The 22500-nt window shown below is 41.2% G+C and overlaps 2 protein-coding genes across 5 annotated transcripts in view; both read left to right on the forward strand.

The window, feature by feature from the left end:
• LOC137972871 (cell adhesion molecule DSCAML1-like) overlaps positions 1-1557 on the forward strand; it is a 36842-nt gene extending 35285 nt beyond the window's left edge. The window contains exons 7-9 of the mRNA XM_068819564.1: positions 1-25; positions 342-650; positions 1532-1557. The exon at positions 1-25 is cut by the window's left edge and continues 278 nt beyond it. Of these exons, the coding sequence (XP_068675665.1) occupies positions 1-25; positions 342-650; positions 1532-1557 (360 nt within the window). The remainder of the gene's footprint in view (positions 26-341; positions 651-1531) is intronic.
• LOC137973913 (platelet-derived growth factor receptor alpha-like) overlaps positions 352-22500 on the forward strand; it is a 23917-nt gene continuing 1768 nt past the window's right edge. For 2 of the 4 annotated variants that reach the window (XM_068820807.1, XM_068820808.1), the window contains exons 1-9: positions 352-650; positions 1623-1776; positions 7928-8130; positions 9938-10122; positions 10482-10571; positions 11926-12180; positions 13174-13385; positions 13498-13538; positions 22210-22306. In XM_068820807.1, the coding sequence (XP_068676908.1) occupies positions 1667-1776; positions 7928-8130; positions 9938-10122; positions 10482-10571; positions 11926-12180; positions 13174-13385; positions 13498-13538; positions 22210-22306 (1193 nt within the window). In that variant the 5' untranslated portion in view covers positions 352-650; positions 1623-1666. Of the gene's footprint in view, positions 651-1622; positions 1777-4700; positions 4780-7927; positions 8131-9937; positions 10123-10481; positions 10572-11925; positions 12181-13173; positions 13386-13497; positions 13539-22209; positions 22307-22500 lie in introns of those variants that run through there. The other 2 variants (XM_068820809.1, XM_068820810.1) reach the window with 2 other exon arrangements.

Below are 22500 nucleotides of genomic sequence, written 5' to 3' on the forward strand. Positions count from 1 at the left end.
CAATTCGCAACAACAATGGAAGATGGTAAGTGGTGTCATTAATTGATGAGTTTTTGTGAGTTTTCTCTTCAGTCAATGCTTCAACCATTTAGTACTACAAATCTTGTACTATTTTGCACCGTAAAAATTGACTTAATTTGGTTAGCAATGCAGTGCTTATCCATGGTCAATCCATCGACTGGCGAGTCGTTGATTGGATGATTTACCACTCGATTAAAATTCTTTTGCTGCTTTATGCTGTTAAAGCCATTGATCCTCAACACATAATTGCACAGATGCATTATTTATAGTCTTGATTTATCTCAGTCTATCTGTTATCTCTTAAATTTGCTATGTTCCAGCTCCATCAAAACCTCCCAGTGGATTTATAGTGAATGCAAGCACTTCTGCAAGTGTAATAGCATCGTGGCAGCTACCACCTGCAGACTCCAGAAATGGAATAATCAGAGGATTTAAGTTGTTTATTAATAGGAAAGACTCAGGTGACAAACCAGATGTTCAATTAATCGATGTTTCCCAAAATTCAGTTTACACAAAGACTGTTACTGGATTACAAGAATCTACAGAATATGAATTGCAGGTGTTGGCCTACACTTCTGCTGGTGATGGACCACAGAGTTCTGTTCAGTTTGTAAAAACAAAGGAACTTGGTAAGAGTTACATAATTTTTCGAAATATCGACACAGGGCACTATAATCTAGAGTTATTTTTTTGCGTTTTTCCTTCCATGTTTTTCTTTTTCTTACAATAGTATACCGTTAGTAATTTATAATGGTAATCGACTGAGTGGAGTGTAATTTGGTCACAAATATTATTTCAGTCCAAAATTGCACAAGACACGAAGTTCAATTACCACTTTTATTAAATCCATTTAGAAATCGCTCAAATACAGGATGTCAGTCAGTCCAGTTGCCGGTTTATAAAAAAGCGGGACCAGAAACACTTTTACATGTCATTTTCTATGCAAAACAAACATTTTGGACGTCATGTTTCAAAAGCTCAGTCAAGTATGACCACGGAAAAATATGTTTCATTGAAGGAAATTCAAGTCAGATCAAAAACAGTTTAAACTTGAACAAGCCTTGAAATCTGATTGGTTGTTTTGTTTTAATGTTCCTTTGTCATTGGCTGGGGAAAAGGTGCGATTTAGAGCAAACAAAGTGGGATTCGTGAATAAATCGCTGCTAAGAGCAAAGATCACTAGCGATAATACAAAGTGGAACTGTGTTGCTGTTTCTTTCATATCATTTATGTCTCATTGAAATCTGAACTGGAGTGTCTCCATGTTTATTAGTGGCATAAAAGGCCAATAATATCCAGAGACTAGGAAAAAGCTTTCATTAAAAAAAAAAAAAAACCTTGTATTGGGTTAATTTTTAAAGGCATAAAGTTTATCGTTGCACAGATGTACATGTATAATGGGTGATAATGTTTGATGTAACAGTTGCAAATTTTTATCGTTATTGCGTGTGAAGTCATCTGCAGATATACCTGTTCATGAAAGTTAAGCGTAATTGTTCCTTCGTTTTAGTTAACGGCTTTAACGCTTATATCTGACGATAATGTATGTGCTAAGAATTTCATTAAAACTGTTGCATTTGTTTCTGTAATAACTTTTGTAGCCACGCAGACGCCATTGTTAGATGACAGTGTACCGGGTTTTTCCATGGCGAGTATTATTGGTTTTTTCATTGGCGGTGTATCTTTGCTTGGCTTTCTACTTCTTGTTGGTTTTTCTTGCCATAAAAAGAGAAGAAAGAAGCGTCCTGCAAAGTGGTAAGCTTTTTTTCTTTTAACTGGTACAGTAGTTTTTAATGACTCATAGATTGGGATAGATAACTTTCAAACTACGATATAAAGGAAAGGAAAGGAACTATATTAAGTGTCTAGTCATTCTAGCGCTGGGGAACTAATTAAGGACGGTGCCTACTATTGTTATTGGGCATTCGTTCTGCGCATCTCCAGATACTCGGATTTCCTATCGCCGATGCTTACTAATACAGGGATATTTTTGCGCTGTTTAAAACTATCCGGAGAAAGTAGATCTTAGTAACTACTGTTGGTATCCAAAAAGAAAATTGGGGGTAACCATGCTTTTTTGAGAGATAATTAGGCTTCAATTTGAGAAAGAACGTCGTACATTGCTTTGTATTTTAAAGCTTTTTACAAATATTATTCATGAATTATCTTTGAAAAATGCGTGGTTACCCCCAATTTTCTTTTTGGATTTCAATAACACTTGTTAACATCTGCATTTCCAGCATAATCACACACCGGGGCAAAAATATCTTTAATTAGTAGGCACCGTCCTTAAGGACATTGTAAACTGAAATAACAATGTAAACTAGAACCTAACGAAATAGTGTTTGGCTTGTTAAAGCAAAGCCTTGCTGGGCATAAGGCTGTAAGAAAGTTAATTATACTTTTTTATAAATAATTTATTACATCTATTCAAACAAGCTAAAAGAGAGCTCGATTATTTTGTCTGAATTTGTTAATAAGATTAATTTTAAATACAAGGTTGAGAAATTTACATGATTTAATTTACTTTATTCGCCCTCTTTGATTAATCACTCAGTTCTCGTGCATGTCAGTATGCGATTAGCTGCCTATTACATTTACATCCTGTTTTGGCTTGCATGTCAGATCATTAGTTGTATTTGTTTTCTTTTTCTTTTTTATATGTATCTTGTGCAATGTAAACTTCTGTTATGTTAAATAAAAATTTAAAAAAAAGAAAAATGTTAAAAGGAGGAGAGGGGAAACCGGAATAACTGGAGAAAACCTCTCGGTGCAGAGTAGAGAACCAATAAACTCAAACCATATATGAATCGAACCCAGTCCACATTGGTGGGAGGCGAGTGCTCTCACCACTGTGCCATCCCTGCACCCCCAAAAATAAAATAACAAAAATAATTTTTAAAAGAAAACCTTATTTGTATTGTAAAAATTGAAATTTGCTTTATCAGGGGTATATTCTCATTAGCCAATTTACCCATCTGTAACAGGATGTTTAAGTTTGTTTTGGTCAATATTTATTGAAGTGACAAGGGCCATTTTAGGCTGCAATAAGCACAAATTTTAGGACGACAAAGTACCCATCAAGTTATATTGACTGAAAGTAGTAAATCCCTACTTAAGACAAAGTTACAAGTGAAGCTCGTGTAGAAAAAAAAAGCAAGAGTAAAACGACAACTAAAACCAAAACGAAGACGTAAAGCGCAAGCCAATTGTTCTTGCCACGAGAACTGCAGAATTCTTCATATTCTACGAAAGCCGAATTCAATTATTGCTTTACTATTCATTCAAAATATTTTCTTCGCTCAAACTTCTAAACCTACTCGCAGCCATTTTTCTGCTCAACTAATACAATCTCGTCCCCAGCTTTTTTCGGTCAACGGTTTAATAGTCTGCAGCAGGCTGCATGTTTGACGTCAATGATTCAATATGACGAAGTTTCTTTCCAAATTTGGTGAACAGCAGCTGGTTATGGCGAATTATGCGTGTGGCTTTAACCAATCTGAAACGGGGAAATATTTTGAATGAATAATAAAAAAGAATTATTAAATTCTCAACCTCGGTTAATTCATTTCTCGTGCTCTGATTGGTTTACTCAATCTCAGTTAACAGCTCGTATACATGTACCTTACTTTAACCTTACATGGCAAATGCGCTAAGTGTTGCTAAGCTCAAATGTTTTTCGCCGGAAAGCGAAATTTGTCTCCAACGTTTAGAAGTACGCGAAAAGGTAAGGAATGTTTTTGTGATGAGTCTGCGTCTGTCTGACCACCAGGTATTACACAACATCGCATCGTCATCACGTTTTCTCGATTTCGCTCGGGTTTTCTTCCTTTTTTTGCTGTTACTTCGTACTTCCAAACGTTTGTGGCGCTTAAGGAATCTAATAAAACAATTATTCCATTCGCGCTTGTCGGATATGAGACTGGTTATAGCCAACTCGGCGCTACGCGCCTCGGTGGCTATTTACCACCTCATATCCAATGCTCGCTCATGGAATAATTGATAAATATTGAAAAAAAAAATTGAGTTTCAATTTCTTCCACATTTAGACCAAAAATTTTCAATGCTATTAGCCACTTACAGGCGTTTTTGTTACACATGTAGTTGTTACACATAAGCGATAAATAGGGGCTGTACAGGCCCGCAGATAATCCCGGCCTGGAAATGTCCCTGGACCGGAAATGATCCCCAAATTGATCCCCCGACAGGAAATGATCGTAATAAATACACCTTATTCCAAAATGGCCGCCATTTTAGATATTCTTTTGTTTTCATTCAACTTAGACATTGATGCCTCGTTCAAGGCAAAATATTCTTTTGAATTTTCAGCTCAAGAACGAGGCATCAAGAGCTAATTTGAATAAACACAAAAGAATATTTAAATGACGGCCATTTTGGAATAAGGTCTATAATACCCCCAAAAAATCAGGAATGGTGTGGACTCCTCGAAAAGGGCATGTACTACATGTACTTAACACCGAAACTAAACACCGAAACGAAACCACCAAAACAACCAGAACCACGGAAACTATTGAAACACCGGAACGAAACCATTGAAGCCATCGAAACACCGAAACGAAACCAGCGAAACAATCAAAACACCGAACGAAACCACCGGAACGCTCGAGACAGCTTTAAAATTTTGAACAAAACCGTCAAAGCTGAGTCAATAACACCACCAAGACTCGACGTCCCGGCGGATTGTTGCTTGGAGTTTCCTGTTTCAGTTCTTCTTTATTCACAATCTTTGCACATTCCGTAAGTACACACAAAGAATGAAACCAGAGGATTGTTTTATTTTTTTCATTGTTTTTCGATTTACAACCTCAAATTAACTGTGTCTCGTGATGTAAAGAGTCTGCCCATCAGAACACGAGACAGCGCGCAATTGCAATTCCTTCGGTGGGCTTTGAGATTCCTGAAAATTTGAAGTGCTAGGCATGAAAACGACAGTGCAAAGACTAAGGCAACAAACAAAAATACGAGGCGACAAATTTACGCTGAAAGCATGTTAACGCATTTTGAATTATTGTATTATGAAATTTAGTTGCATTTCGAAGAGATATTTTATGGTGGAAACTGAATTTGCAGCTGTTTCGATTGTGTTGCTGGTTTCGTTCCGGTGTTTCGATGGTTTTGTACCAAACAACAAAATTAGCGTTCATGGTTTTGGGCAAAAAATAAAGAAACTGAAAAAGAAAGGAATCATTTACGATGCTAATACCCTACACTGTGGAAGTACACAAAACTTTAACCAACCTTTCCCAGGGTCTCCATTGTCGTTGAACGTGTTCTGTTTCGGAGATTATGGCGCGTTTGAGGTGTATTCTTTCATTTCAAAATTTGTTATCCTTGAGAATTTGCTCTTGCTTTACAATTTTCAAAACTCTGTTTTAGAAATTTCAGATAAGATACTCAACTTTTAAATCAAAATTAAAATTTTCTCGGCTTTAAGAGTGCCATTCAAACTTATTCTTGAATCGGTGGATCACTTGCATGTGGTATTTTTTTTAATGCATGAGAACAAAGCTAAAAATTAATAGTATCTGAGAGAGAACGGCCCGGTTTCATTATTTTGTAACCGCAACGTTTTTGGTGCAGTTACGTATTCTTTTTACGCGACATTGATCGAGACCATAGGAAAACGCTGCCAAAAGTGGAGCGTTCTCAAAATGATACGGTTTCATTTATCGTGTAAACGGCAAAACGGCATCGATTTTGAATGCGGTTACTATTTTGGGCTCAAAAATTCGTTGTTCGATTTTAAATTGTGAATCTTGCAGGTAGTGCAGCCCACTCAGCCCCAATTTTCATGCATTTTGCTGTCTTTAAATCGCGAAGCTTAATTATCATAACAATAGGCAGAGCCTTTTCGAATTGTTAACCTTTTTGCAGCTGCTGGTATGTTCTGTCAAACTAATAAAGAAAAAAACCAAGCGACTTTTCGGGATTCGACCTGCAAAAATTCATGTCTGGTGGGACAACTGAATTTTGTGGAAGTTTTTGTCTCCCTTTCGTCAGCTGCGATGAGTTCGGCATGACGTAAACATACGAAATCATTTAAATAAAGTCCCTTTCCTTTTTTCGAGTCCATTCCATTCTTAATTATTGATGACGTAACCATTTCCGGTCCGGGATCATTTGGCAATCCAGTTTGGGGATCATTTCTGGTCCGAGGATCATTTCCGGGACGCGAGCATTTGCGGGCCTGTACAGGGCTTTTCAATCTTGTTAACTTATTTACATGTTTCAATGATTTTTTTTCGTATTTAATACAACTGATGAAACTAAATTTTTAAAATAAGAAAACCAACCTAAAAGGGTGAGTGTCCCAAGACTTTCACCATTGATTGTAGCTCCCACGAGTCTCCTATAGTCCACTGATAAAGAATCCGAAGTTGTAATCAGAAAGTCATAGGTTTGACTCCTAAAAAGGAGCACTCGGATTTTTTCCATTCAAGTATCCCCGAGACACCATCGAAATCATGGATCGTGGCCTGGCTCCAATGAGTCTCCTATAGCTCAGTGCTTGAGCATCCGAACTAGTCATTGGAAGGCTGTCATAGGTTCAATACCTGCAAAGGAGCTCTCGGATTCTTTCCGAGTATCACTGAGTTACCGTCGGAAATATCCTCTCCTCATTTCATTCACCGCGATTAACATTTGTCATCCACTTCATTTATATAGCGAGAATGCACCCTGCACACAATTTCAGTCCATGCAGTTTAGAGGGACAGTTGTCATTGGAACCTACGATCATGGACAAATTCCTTTGGGACACTTATTCCAATGCACATTTGTGGGACTTCACTGAGGCGCCTCCTCCCTTCCCACCCAATCAATGTTGGGCATAAACTGGTCCACTCTCAGTCCTGCACACTGTTTTCACTTCATTTCCCTCAAGTAACATTGAATGGGGGAAAGGGGATTGCAAAAGAGTCCAGAATATGCGATAAGTGAGTTGAAAGATAAAATGCTGAATTGTTCCGAAGAACGTGTCCATGATTGTAGTTTAATGGCCCAGCTTCCACTAGTTTCCTGTAGCTCAGGGCCAGCTAGAGCATCCAAACTAGTAATCGGAATGTCGTAGGTTCGACTCCTACAGATGGCCACTCTGATTTTTTCAGACTACCCCTGAGTCAACATCGAAAAATAAATGTCTTCATTTCATTAACCCGGGGGTTAACATGAAACATCTCGTTCTGTACAATTGCAAATATACATTTCGACACTTCAGTGCAAAGCAATAAAGAGACTGAGATCATTGTCACATGAGCATAACTGGGCTAATATCTCAAAGACATTTTTTTGCCCTGAAATACTCATTTTTGGCGAATAGGCCTTTTGGATAATGTCGTTTCATAATAGAGTGTTTTCACGTGACGTTACGGCGGCCACATTGGTGTCCCCAACTAATTCTGCGGGAATTGGGCTCTGTTGTGTCATACAAACGTTTTTCTTTGTTTTGGTATAAAAACAAAGTTAATGATCACGTGTAAGTGAAAACAGTCTATACCCCGAAAAATCCCATAATTTCACAAATTTAGTTTTTTATGACATCACACTTTAGAACTCTGTGAGGTAATCAGAAGGTCCAAGGGTGGGTCGAAGCTGCAGGGTATCATTAGGAAAAGTGTAGGGTTGTTCAAATGATGATCTGTGACCCAAATCTCATTTAAGCCTCAATGGAACAAAAAGATAGCAAGAAAGGCTTTGTGAAAGCTCTATTTTGTTTATGGTCCAAAGGTAAAGCACTCGTAGCCAACTATTAGGGATAAGTCCCATTCCTTCTGCGACCTAAAATAAAATTGTTGTGACGTTGCGTGAGTCCCATAACTTACTGAAACCTTTTCCTCATCTGGATAGCTGTAATTGATGTTGTTACTTTGTGTGGTTGCTTTTTTAGGACAGCAAAGGATATTAAACCACTGAATTCCTGCGAAATTCCTCCGGAGAGAATAGAATCATTGGAACAGGTGGGTCAAGGAGCATTTGGGAAGGTGCACAAAGCCAAATTGATTGACGGATTGGAGTTCTTTAACAAGAATACCAAAGACTGGTGTGAGAAAAATTTCAAGTACAAGATCGTTGCTGTTAAAGAATTACATGGTGGGTATGAAAGTGTCTATTCCTTCTATGGATCACACACCGAAGTAATTACCTTGCATTTGTATCCCGGGAGTCAATTAAGGTCAATAAGTACGCAATGCAAGCATCAACTATTTAGCTTCGACTTCAACTGCATTGTAAAAATTTGAATGCTTGTTCCAGAGAACTTCAATTCATGTATCGCTCTTTGGTTGGGGTTTTGGATGACGTCATGGTAAGAGGGTGACCTTGTGACTCCTACACCAACTTATGTGAATCTCATTACAATTATAGCTTCATGTCGATGAGCGTGATTGCACTCATGTCATGACACTGCATGCAACACCAAACGACTCTCAACGGTAAACCGGTTTAGGGCGATTAAAGGACTAATTTACGGGCTTGACTTCGAAATAAGGTGTTCTTGATGTAGGGATAAGGGACACGTGATTTATTCCCTTGACTCAATAAGCTGTAAACTGAAACTTTATTTAACAATTTTTCCGCGAGCGCACATCAGATATGTCTGAGATTGTAAACAGCCAATGAGGCGAGTAGTGTTAAGTTGGCGATAACCAGTCTCATATCCAACAAGTGTGAAAGAAATAATTATTTTAAAAATTTTCATTACTTTCTGAAAGCTTGGACATTTGGAAATTAAGGCCAATTAGTTTCCAGCTTGGCAACACTTGACACAATCATTTTCCATATTAGGGCATACAGTATATGAGCTGATCAATGAGATTGAGTGAACCAATCAGAAAGCTAAAAACGCAATATCCGAGGTCGAAAATTTAATAATGAAATATAACCAGGTGTAAGCCACTGAAGTACTCCGGAAAAATTGTCTGAGTATAAATTATAGCTCCACGTGGTAATAACATATTGCTGAAAAAAACTAATGATACCTCGATTGCTAGCGAATTTAAAACGATATCAGACCAACTGTAAAGACCACGAGGACAAGAAACTTAGTTTAAAGGATTAGACTTGACAACTAATAAAGTTTGTAAAATAAACTTAATTACTGAAAAACTTTTTTACAAAACCCATGCAACAATGATTAAGGAAATGCCAAAGATTTAAACTAATTACTCGCTTATCAGACCTTCGCAAGCTTCTAAGTGACAGTTACTGCTTGAATCGTAGCTTCTGATTTGTATCTCATGGAGGCACGGTAGCTACAGGCAATTAAAGACTCTACATGAAGGTTTTGCTAAACTCCATTGTGCCCTGTATTAGAAAAAACGGAAATGCTTGATTGTGTTTTACTGCGTAAACTGCGGTCAGATTACAATAAAATAATTACCGTTCATCACACTGAAACCCTTAAGACCAGGACACTCTAGGCGACAAGTCGCAGAGACAGGTCTCTGCGATAAGTTGCTCCATGTTTACTACTTGCAAAACAAGTCGCTGCGACACGACGTCTGTTCGGTGCACACGCAGTGATCTCGTATGAAGGGGAATGTGAATTAGTTATCTAATTCAATATGGCTGACCATATGACGCTCTCTCATTGGTTCATTTATATTCATTATTTTTTACTGGAAGTATACACACGGTGCGACAATGCTGCTAATTGTGTCGCTACAATTAGTGGCACGAATTCAAACTCGTTTGAATTCGTGCGACTAATCGCGGCGACAAAATTCTGCCTCAGCGACAGTGATTTTTGTAAAATTAACCGTGTCACACAAGGCGAATTGCTGCGCCGACTTGTCCCCGCGACGTTTTGCAGCGACTTATCGCCTAGTTTGTCCCGGCCTCAAGCACCCTACTTTGAAACTGATTTGTTCAACATTATTTCATGACTTTTTTTCTCAAGAAAGCGCCACTGAAGAGCAGAAATACGAATTTTTGGATGAGATTGAGACCATGAAGGTAGTGGGAAAGAATCCAAACGTACTGAATTTCGTGGGCTGTTGGACCACAGCTACTCCACTTCGTCTGATTGTCGAGTACATTCCTCATGGCGACTTACTTCAGTGGTTGAGAGCGAAGAGAAGCAAGGTAATATGCTTTCCTTCCTAATAACAGGGAGTAGATCTTTTCCTAGTACACTTACCTAAGGTGCACTTGTAAGTTATAACAGGACAGTATTTCCTTCATCTTATCTCGTCACATCCAATTTTTTTTATCAGCCTTTAACGTGGTGTCCCGTAGTTGCTAAAACGTTTCTCCTTTTTTGTTTGAAAAAGAAAAACAACAACAACAAACCAGTATCGTAGACTCAAGCAAACATACAGTTAAAAGATGACAAGCCAAAACTCATTACACCTGCGTTTTAGTTCGGACTGTTCCAACATCGTTTTTTGGAGATGTGAAGTTATCTCGCTTCTAACAACTTGGCCCTGATTTCGTCCACGCAGATAAAAACATCTACCGTTCGAGCTACCGTCGTTGACAAAGATGGAGAGATGTACAACGGAGCAAGGGAACAGAACTCAACTACGGACCAGGTACATCCTTTCACTATTGGTCTTATCCGGTGTGAAAGATTCATCTTTTTATTATAGCGGAGCTCCGCGCGTCAAAGGCGCGTACGTATAGCATCATGGGTAAGAAGATATTGTACTCCACGACCGTACGTGCGTCCACCCGTCGATGTATGCCAATGTGACCAGTATTACGTGACCATATCCTGGGCTCAAGTTTTGAGCTCATCGAGGTCAGCTGGGTTTTTTTTTTTAAGTTGACCGCTGACTAGGTACTGGGTTTCGATTGGATTGCAGTCTCAAGCCAAGTTAACTTCTCGTAAGAATAAAGAACCCCGGAGCTCTGCTTTTAAGCTTGGCTAAAGCTATATATTAGTTTTACTGCTGTCTGTTGGCATGTAAATGTCAACAGCATAATAATAATAATAATAATAATAATAATAATAATAATAATAATAATAATAATAATATATGCCCGCTGCACAAGAAGGGGCCAAGAACCGATGTCATCAACTACAGGCAGATCTCACTTCTCTCCATCGTCAGTAAGCTCTGCGAACGCTGTGTGCTCTCCAAACTTATTCCCGAACTGGCAGATTTACTATCAGCTCTCCGACACAGCTTCTGTCCGTTCTGAACGACCTTGGGACAGCCTTGGATGCAGGGAATGAGATCGATATGATCTACCCTGACCATTGTTTTCAGCGTTTGACTCGGTTCCACACCGCCGTCTTCTTCACAAGCTTGGTTTGTACGGCATCTCGGGTCCCCTTCTCTTTTGGTTCTCGGACTATTTGCAATTGACTTCCAGATCTCAGAGGGTGTTCCTCAGGTCAGCCTGTTGGCTCCGTTCCTATATCTTTTATACGTGATCGACCTCCCCAAGTTTGTCAGCCCATGCACCAGTATGGCTCTCTATGCTGATGATGCGAAGTGTTATAGAGTTGTTCGTCGTCAAGAGGACTGCGAAGCCCTGCAAAATGATCTGTACGGTCTGTTTAACCGGACTGCATCATGGGGACTAAGTTTTTATGTTGACGAATGTGAAGTTTTGAGAATCTCTAGGAAACGTTCTAGCGCATTAACAACCGTTGCTGTTAGGGTTAGGCGGAATATAATATAATATAATATAATATAATATAATATAGTATAATATAATATAATGGCCAATATTTATGTACTTTTCAACTAAACTGGTAGCAATGGCCCCTTCTTAGTTTTACTCACTAACGTTATCTGTCGAAATGAAGAAGCGATATTCGCACTCATCTGGAGGATAAATGCGAGGATCACTTCGTCATTTCTTCTATAAGCACTTTTTAGAGATACATTTATTTCATTTCAAGTTATCTGTATGGTCCTTTTTTTATATATCTAGGATGGTCAAACAGAAGAAGAGAAAACAATATTGCATGAAAACATTGGGCCTTCCATATCTGTGGAAGAAAACGGAACCGAAGTTGATGCTTCTGTTACTATTGAATTGGAAACACCCTTTGTAACGTTTTCATCATCCGCATCAAGCCAGGCAGATGCCTCCACTAATAATACAGCTGATGAATGTGACGAGGATTGTGACTCGTTTGCTCCACTTGATCCAGTAAAGCTTGCCTGGCAGGTAGCACGTGGCATGGTAAGTGGTAAATAGCCAGATTTTTTTCTTTCTTTTTTTTGTATTTGTCTTAGTCTTTCCTGCGTTTAATTTCTTATTCATTCCGTCTTTCTCAGCAAGTTTCGGAGCTTTTGCGTGCGTTACTGTCGATCTTTGGTGTCGGATGCTGATGACATGATCAGTAGTTACATAACCAAACCATGGCAAGCCCAAAGTCCTGTTTCAACTGGTTTCATCTCAACAACATCACATCTGCTTGAAAGATCAATGCTTAGCTCACTCTTCTTTGAGCTCTTTTGTAATGACTTTTTTTATACAACAGAGGTTTGGGATGGTCATATGTGGATGATATGCTATTTTTCTACTTCCCATCATGCTTTTTAACCTTTTTTTGAATGATATTTTAACGTTTCTTTTAAATGTATGTAACGCCCTTTCTCGGCAAAACCCAATTAAAACTCTTTGGTACGTGCTGGCACCAGGATTAGCACATGCGCCTCAAGGAAACAAGTTGAGTGGCACCTCTATTGGATTAGCACTAAATAGGCGGTTACATCTCTGCTGGTCTTAGCCTCCTATAACAGACTCTTTTAGGGTCAGTCGTTTCTCCCACCTGCAAGAGTCTGCTTCACGGGAGCCCATATTCCTTTCCCTCTTTCAACCAATCAGAGATCGTGTTCAATATGGTAAGAAAAGTTAACCTTCACCTTAAATTCCGTGTAATTTTCAAGCTTCAAATTTCCGTTGCAAATTGCAGTGGACGTTATTACAGCTTTTTTATTTGGTCACACTTTTAAAAATAAAAAGCAAATCATTGGTTAACGTCTCACAACGGGAAAGGAATGTGGCGTTCTTGTGTGCGGTAGGAACAATTAACCTTAAAAAGATTCTGCGATAGGAGGCTACACGCTTCCAGGAAAGATATTTTTGTGAGAATCCAGTGCCTTGGGCCCTCAAAACTGACTTTTACATCACAAATCCCTTGCAATGCCCATAATCATTTTTCTTTCACAGACCTATCTTTCCCAGAAGGGTCTGGTGCACAGAGACCTAGCAGCGAGGAACATTCTGGTGGGACACGGCAAGAAAGTCAAAATTGGTGACTTCGGATTGATGCGGCACTTGTACCATGAGGTCTACAAAGTAGACACTGGGAAGAAACTGCCAGTGAAGTGGATGGCTCCAGAGTCACTTTTTGAAGAGATCTTTACCACCAAGAGCGATGTGTAAGTATCAAGTCTGGTGTTTTTAGAGTCAGTGAATGCAACATGCCAGATACTAGTGCATTCCTAATTCAATGTATTACATAGGTGTTAACTTGTTTTGTTTTACTTGCAGTTGGTCCTACGGAGTGGTCCTGTGGGAAATTGCAACTCTTGGTCAGTGATAATTTATGAAATTTTAATTAACATATTGTACTACATATGGAGCTGTTAGCTGGAAACTGAAGTGAAAAGCAAAAGTGTTTGTGATCCGGAACTTTAGAGTTGTTCCAAATTGTATTTATCTGTTATAACGATCAGTGTCAGTTAAAAGGACTCGTTTAGAGACCTCAAGAAAAGGCGACGAGGACGGCTGCGAGAACTTTATCTAAAACTATTATTCCCCGTTATTGCAATAATTGCGCGATGATTTCAAGTCGTTTGGAAATGAAAGTGTGTATCCACATTCCAGAAACAAAATTGGTATGAACTGTTGCGGACAGTTTATAACTCCATTTTGTATGCGAATTATTATTACTGTTATCCTTTTTTTTTGTCATATTCTTTTCAACTCAAGTAACACTACCTCGTTAGTGAACAGAATCAGTTTAGTGTCTCAGGAGTTTTCTCGTTATTCCCCAAGGGGCCAATTAGTAGAACTATATTAGGACCGAAAATTTTGTTAAATCGTTTTTTCGTCCTGTTCAACTGAGTGACTGTTTAACCGAGTACTCTTTTTTCCTGTCTTGTTGCGCACATTCGAAAAGCCTTGTTATTTGTTAAATAATCTTTTTAGTTTACGTTTTACGTAGTTACAGTCCTAACTTATATTACTGTATTTCTTTCTTTCGTAGCGAACCTCGCATTGCCCCCGGTTTGTTGTCGGCAAAGGCGTGTGTTCCGATTAAAGCAAGTTGTTTTTTTATGTCGAGTGAATTCTGTCCTTCATATCGTTCGCGAATATAACAAGTAAAGTGAAAGTACGGATGGCTTCGAAGTACGGCGAGGATCTCACCGTTAGCGGTCTGTTAGAGCTTGGTCATGAAGGCGTTTCTAGACAAGATGTTTCCCACATGAAAAATTCTAGAAGTGGTTATCTTTCATGGTTAACGAGATTGTATAATGAAGTTGAGAGGTTGATGGGTGATTCTGGTCGAGTTGAGGAGGTTTTGTTAAAAAAGGACTTAATTAATACCACGTTTTCACGCTTTGAGGACATTCATTTCTCTATGTTGGCATTTCTTCCAGACCACGAAGAAAGAAAGTCCTTTGAGGATTCATTTGCGGTTCAGGTTGAGAGGAGTCAGAACTTTATGTCGAGGATAGAATTTTGGATCGATCGTGAAGCGTTTCGTTCTACACACCCTGTGGAACCTGAGGATTCCATTAGTCAAGCGGTTTCACTTATTTCAATCAAGGGTCGCCCGAATTCCAAGTTGTCAAAGTCGTCAAAGAGTCTCGCAAGTATTAACAGTCAAGCGTCAAGTACATCAAGTGCGCGACTTCGAGAAGCTAAGGAACGCCGTGAATTAGCTCACCTTAAGCTGCAGCAACTGAAACTAACTCAAGAACTTGAGCAAAGGCGAGCTCAGTTGGAGAACGAGGCGCAGAGACTTAAATTGATTCATGAGTTTGAATTGGCAACCGCGAGCGAGAAGGTATGGTCAGCTCCAGTTTTCGATCCTGTAGCGCTTGATGCGCCTCAAGGGAGTCGGGGAAGTTCTCGCCAAGGGCCCGGGGGGCCAGAAGGGTTTCCTAGGTCCGGTCCTCCTCCGACGCCAAGTGCTACGAGTGGGCCGGTAAGGCAAGCTATTTCTTCTCCGGTAGAATCAGTAGTCACGAAGGGTCATAGCTTAAACCCATTGGCTGCTGGATGGAGTAGCAGGTTGCCAACATCGCCTATCAGTAGCGCTCCTCAACCCTCTCACGCAGACCAAAATGAAAGTAAGGTGGAAGATCTGGTCAGGACCTTAGCGTCAGCCTTAGATGTAGGTTTCAATATCCCTAGTGCTGAGATATTAACATTCGATGGAGATCCGTTGGAGTATTGCCAGTTTATTCATAATTTCGATGTCAACATTGCCAGTTTGATTAGCGATCCGCGAAAACGGTTGGCGTATCTTATCCAGTATTGTAGGGGTGAAGCCAAACAAGTTATTGAGAACTGCTGCATGTACGAGTCAGAACGTGGTTATAAGAAAGCTAGGGAGATCTTGTATCATCAGTTTGGAAGACCTCACATTGTTGCTCAAGCCCATGTAAACCAACTAACCAAGGGTCAGATGATAAAGCCAACTGACGGATCAGCGTTGCAGAAACTTGCTAGTCAGATGCTAAAACGTGAGATCACCTTGTCTCAAACCGGTTATGATGCAGATTTAAATAACTCTGAAACGTTGTTGAAGATTATGGATCGCCTACCCCCGCGTCTTCAGACTAAATGGGCTGAGCGGGCAGAGAACATTTTCCGTGATGGGGGACGCCCACGTTTTTCCGATCTCACCGCTTTTATTCAGCGAAGCGCTGATATTGCAAGTAACATGTTTGGTCAGCGCTTGAATGTGAACAGTTCGAGAGACAGAAGCAGTAATAGACCTCAACAGAGAAATAGGAATGATACCCCGGGTCGAGGTACAACCCTGGCTGTGAGAAGTGTTAGTGCTCCAGAAAGTTCACACGAGAGTCCACGCGAGATAAGGAACAATGTAGTTGTCCATCCACGCGATGTTTCGGATCGAGATTCGAGCAGGATCACACGCAGAGATGTAACCACAGATAAATGTATCAGCCTTGGACCTCGCGACGTCACGCGTAGTTACCCTCCTCCTGAAGTCTGTACTTCCAGTCCGCATTGTCCTTTGTGCTTAAAGTCACACTTCTTGAAGGACTGCATAGCCTTTAAAGCGAGGACTTGTCAGGAACGCCTCGATCTCTTGTTCCAAAAGCATATTTGCAGAAACTGTTTGGTACCTGGTCATTACGTGAAGGGGTGTGCAGCAGTAAGAGCGTGCGAAAGATCTGGTTGTGTAAGAAAACATCACACCCTACTGCGTCCCCCGGATGGGGCGCGTGATAATAACGACGTAGATCACAGAGTAGTTTCACACCAAGCGTCGGCCGCGGCATCAAACGGCATCATTGGGGCCGGCAGGAAACGGGTCTGCCTTCGAGTCATCCCTGTACGCGTTCAAGGTTTATGTAACGGTCGGGTCATTGAGACATACGCATTGTTGGATGACGGTTCAGACGTGTCACTGTGTGATCATCGACTATTGGAGAAGCTTGGTTTGAATGGGATAAACCGGCAGTTTACTCTTACTACCCTTAGTAACACTGAAGAACAAAGTGGGTTGGAGGTTGGTCTAAAGGTCAGCAGCATAGATGGTGTAAAGGATCTCTGCCTGTCTAGAGTGTGGTCTGTTGAAGGAATTCCTGTGTCAGAGAAGAGCATTCCAGTACCTGATGATTTGAGGCGATAGCCCCATCTCCGAGATTTGAGTTTTCCCCAGATTGATGATCAGACAGTAATGCTTTTGATTGGCGGAGATTGTCCCGAGGCATTTTGGGTGCTAGACGAGAGGAAAGGGGCAAGTGATGAACCGTATGCAGTCAGGTTCCCGTTAGGATGGACCCTATTGGGCCCAGTTGGTCCCACGAGTCCTCACGAAGAATTTCACGTGAACTTTGTGTGTTCCCTGGATGACGACGACTTGCTTCAGTCGCAAGTGAAGAGGTTCTGGTTGACTGACTTTGGTGAAAGTTTAGCTGCATCTGAGGTGTGCATGTCATTGGAAGACAAACGAGCCTTGAAGATTATGAATGAGACGGTTACAAAAACAGATGGCTATTATCAGGTCGGGTTGCCTTGGAGAAATCGACCGCCTTCGATCCCGAACAACCGTTGTTTCGCTGAATCGAGGCTATGTTCGCTGAAGAGACGACTTCTAAAGGATGAAGACCTTCATGGGAAGTACAACACTACTATGGACGAATATTTGTCTAAGGGTCACGCAGTAAAGATTCCTCCACGAGAGCTGTCTGTTGAGGGAAAGATCGTCTGGTACCTTCCTCATCATCCAGTTGTCCACGCCAGGAAACCGGAAAAGGTTCGTGTAGTTTTTGATTGTGCCGCCAAATACCTGGGTAGCTCACTGAATGACCAGTTGATGCAAGGACCTGACCTGAACAATAACCTGATCGGTGTTTTGATGCGATTCCGAGAGGAGAAGTTCGCTGTAATTGCTGACATAGAGTCCATGTTCCATCAGGCCAGAGTTGATCCACGTGACCGAGACGCTTTGCGTTTCCTCTGGTGGCCGAATGGAGAACTACACAGCACCCCAGCAGAGTATAAGATGACGGTCCATGTCTTCGGAGCTACGTCGTCCCCAAGTTGTGCCTGTTTTTGTCTGCTGAGAACAGCAGAAGACAACAAGGATACCTTTCCTAGCGAGATCGTGAATACAGTAAAAAGGAATTTCTACGTGGATGACTGTTTAAAGTCTGTCAGAACACGTCACGATGCACGGCTACTTGTGAAAATGTTGACTGAGCTGTTATCACGGGGTGGATTCAGCTTAACGAAATGGATGAGCAATGACAGAGAAGTCTTGGCAAGCATCCCTCCGAGTCGACGAGCGAAATCCGTTGTTAACTTGGACCTTGACGAGATGCCCACGGAGCATGCTCTAGGAGTACAGTCGAAAGTTCAGACCGATGAGTTCTGTTTTAAAGTCATTGCCAAGGAAAGACCACCAACCCGACGAGGTATATTGTCAGTCGCAAGCTCGGTTTATGACCCCCTTGGGTTCTTGGCGCCCTTCACATTGTCAGCGAAGTTGATTCTGCAGGAGTTATGCAGGAAGAAGATTGGTTGGGATGAGAAGGTAGAAGGTCAAGCTCTGAGTGACTGGAAAGATTGGCTAGCTGCTTTACCTAAATTGTCGGAGGTTGCAGTAAGAAGATGTTACAAACCTGACTCATTTAAAGAGGTCAGTCACGCTCAGGTCCACCATTTCTCCGACGCATCCCAGTGCGCCTACGGAGCAGCTTCCTATTTACGCATGATTGATACGGATGGTAACATTCATTGTTCATTTGTCATCGGAAAGTCTCGTCTGGCGCGCCTAAAGGCGATCACAATCCCTCCCTTGGAGCTGTCGGCAGCAGTGGTATCTGTGAAGTTGGATAATATGATCCGGAGAGAGCTTGATCTGCCCATCGAAGAGAGCATTTTTTGGAGTGATTCCACTTCTGTCATTCATTTGATCCAAAATCAGTCTAAGAGATTTCAAACCTTCGTGGCAAACCGCCTGTCGATTATTCATGACGGTTCGTCTCCTGATCAGTGGAGATATGTTGACTCGAGATCCAATCCTGCTGATGATGCCTCGAGGGGTCTAACTGCAGAACAGTTAATCCGTAATAAGCGTTGGTTGCATGGTCCTGAGTTTTTGTGGAAATCAGATGAATGTTGGCCCTCCCTTGGCACAATACCGAACATACCAGATGATCACCCAGAGGTGAAGCATAAAGTTCAGACGTACATAATTTCACACAAGAGCATCATGCATTCATTTATAGAGCGCTATTCTTCCTGGAATCGTCTCAAGAGGGGAGTTGCGTGGTTGTTCAAGTACAAGCTTTTCCTACTCAGCAAAGTGCGACATCATGATGAAGGAAATCACTTAGGGCCAATTAAGGGAGAGCTCTCGGTAGATGATCTAAAGAGGGCTGAAAAGGAAATTGTTGTGTGTGTCCAAAGGGAAGCCTTCAAAGAGCATTTTTCTCAAGTGGTGAAGGTCAAAAAGTCCCCTTCGCAAGTTGTGCCCGATACTGATCGATGGAATCTTATGCGTAGGAGGTCGATTGCAAAACGCACCTATTCCAACTGAGGTCAAGCATCCAGTTCTCCTTCCCAAAAAACACCATGTAACGGATTTGATTGTTAGGAAGTACCATGAAGAGTTAGCCCATGCTGGTAGAGAACACACGTTATCTTCCATAAGACAGAAATTTTGGATAGTCAAGGGTCGTGTGGCGGTGCGCCGTGTGTTAAGAGTATGCCTTTTCTGCCGTAAGAGAGCTTCACCAACAGGGGAACAAAGGATGGCGGACTTGCCTCCGGAGCGCCTAACCCCAGACCGACCGCCCTTTACGTTCGTAGGCATTGACTACTTTGGCCCGTTTCTAGTGAGACTTAAGCGCAGCAGTGTAAAACGCTATGGATGCTTGTTTACTTGTCTAGCCTCCAGAGCTGTCCACATTGAGATCTTTAGACACGAATTCGTTCATTGACGCCCTGCGAAGGTTTATTGCCAGGAGAGGAAGTCCCGAAATCATCAGAAGCGATAACGGTACCAATTTCCATGGTGGCGAGCGAGAACTGCGAAGTGCACTGTCAGAATGGAATCAACAGAAGATAAATGCGTTTACAAGTCAGCGCGAGATCAAATGGATCCTCAACCCACCGACAGCCAGTCACATGGGAGGTGTTTGGGAAAGAATCGTTCAATCAGTCAAGAGAATCCTCAAGGCCCTTCCTTCTACGAGAGCAACTTGTCAACGATGAGTCATTTCTGACCCTAATGGCTGAGACTGAATCAGTCATAAATTCTCGGCCTCTAACGCTAAACCCAGACGACCCAATAGATGCTGAGCCTCTCACTCCAAGTCATTTGTTATTACTGAGGTCAAACCAATCGATTCCCCCTGGAGTTTTCTCCGAACAAGATCAGTACTGTCAGCGACGTTGGCGGCAAATACAGTTGCTAGCAGCAACGCCACAAGTGGAGCTATGTTAGCCGAAACCTTAAGATGGGCGACTTGGTTTTGCTCACAGAGGAGAACACCCATCGGGGTCAATGGCCCTTAGGTCGGGTTACCAGAGTCCACAAAGCTAAAGATGGTCACGTGCGTTCAGTAAAGATTAAAACGAAAACCGGTTCCCTGATCAAGCCCATTGCAAAGCTGTGTTTCTTGGAGAACTTTCCCATGTCCGCATAAATTTTGAGTGAAATAAACTGTTTCTATCAAGTAGTTTATTTGGGGCCGGAATGTTGCGGACAGTTTATAACTCCATTTTGTATGCGAATTATTATTACTGTTATTCATTTTTTTGTCATATTCTTTTCAACTCAAGTAACACTACCTCGTTAGTGAACAGAATCAGTTTAGTGTCTCAGGAGTTTTCTCGTTATTCCCCAAGGGGCCAATTAGTAGAACTATATTAGGACCGAAAATTTTGTTAAATCGTTTTTTCGTCCTGTTCAACTGAGTGACTGTTTAACCGAGTACTCTTTTTTCCTGTCTTGTTGCGCACATTCGAAAAGCCTTGTTATTTGTTAAATAATCTTTTTAGTTTACGTTTTACGTAGTTACAGTTTTAACTTATATTACTGTATTTCTTTCTTTCGTAGCGAACCTCTCATTGCCCCCGATTTGTTGTCGGCAAAGGCGTGTGTTCCGATTAAAGCAAGTTGTTTTTTATGTCGAGTGAATTCTGTCTTTTATATGAACGGTGTGGGTTTTTGAAGAGAAAATGTAAAATTCATCGTCCAATGCTCGCTTCCTGCACATAACTTCAAATTTGATTATTTCACTTCATTGTCAGGACGAGAACATCAAAGAAGTGTATCAAAATGCTAAACGCACGTGCGGGGCATGCAGAAGTATGTGTTTTTGCTGAGTAAACCAATTGTTATGTGGCGCCGGTTCTCGTAGCCGTCGTTGTCATGACGGACTAACTGAATGACTGAACAAAGGAACAAAGGAAGGATGCCCATCCGCCTGGCTGACTAACCAACTTACGTTGGCCTACCGACACCAGGGTTTTGACAGGACAGTTTTGTGAAATAGCGGACATATTTCTGAAAGCACCAGGCGTGACATTTTTTGACGCCGCAAGGCGTCTTGCGAGCGCTAAAGGCGCTAGGTACCTGGGGGGTTCTGGGAACATGCCCCCCAGGAAATTTTTTAATAGAACATTCAGAAACACTGGATTCCACTGTTTCTGGAACCAAAGAATCAGTTTCCCAGGCAAGGCTGGAGTTCACTCAAATTTTCTATAAAACGTAATAAAAAAATATATAAAAATAAAAAATGAAACAAAACCTTTCAAGTATTGGCATCAAAGTACCGGACATGGAATGGGAAACGACTGGATGAAACGCCCGGCCTCCAGCCTCAAACGAGACCCCTGCCGACACCGGCTTACGGGCTGACTTACTGAATGAGTAAAACAAATGAGGGAAGGAACCAAGTTTCGCCATTCGACTGGTTAAGCAACCATCGAAAGTACTGACTGATACAATGACTGAGTTGCTACCGAAAGATTAATCGACTTATTGACTGACTGAATGAGCAAGTAAAGAAATGAAGTAAGTAAGTAGGAATGGCCAAGGGTTTAACAGATTAAATAAGGAACTGAAGCAGCAAGAGAACGAAAGGGAAAACAAATGCTGGTTTGGATGAAATGGGCCATGTTGAGTCCCGAGGGATTGAAAACTTTTGTTTTGTCCCACCGAAACTCGTTCCCAAACATTTCAACTCGAGGTTCGGGGTACGAAATCTATTGTCTCTGGCCAATATGGCCACCGCCTGAATGAGGCCCATGAAACGACCTTGATCTTCCTTCCCAATTTTCTGTGCATAGGATCTGCATTTCTGAATGTGTCCTTCGCTTTCTTATTTACGGTTGGAAAACTTTTGAACTCTTGGTTGAAGATTATCTTTGCTTCACCTCTTGCATCTTAAGTCTTAGTCTCGGATTTCTTTCATTAGAGTGCCCCCTCCCCCCTTTCTATGGTTCATGATTTGTCTTGATGCATATTATGTCGATCATTTACAGGGGGGTCTCCTTACGCACTAATGAAGATAAAACAGCTCTTGGAGAATTTGAAAGCAGGTTACAGACTGGAAAAACCTGACATGTGCACAGACCCTGTGTAAGTTAAACGGAGATGACTTTTCCTAAGTACTTGTAGGCAACAAGTTTCATGAAAAAGGTGCAGTGTTTTGATATTAATAGGAAGAGTGAGTGGTTAATCTATTTTCATACTTTCCTGCATCAGTCAAGTTAGACATGAATGCTTCACTTGAACATAAATCAAGGGGCACGCCCGCTCGGATAATTATTACT

The sequence above is a fragment of the Montipora foliosa genome, chromosome 10 (assembly GCF_036669935.1).
Source record: "Montipora foliosa isolate CH-2021 chromosome 10, ASM3666993v2, whole genome shotgun sequence".
Classification (NCBI taxonomy): domain Eukaryota; kingdom Metazoa; phylum Cnidaria; class Anthozoa; order Scleractinia; family Acroporidae; genus Montipora; species Montipora foliosa.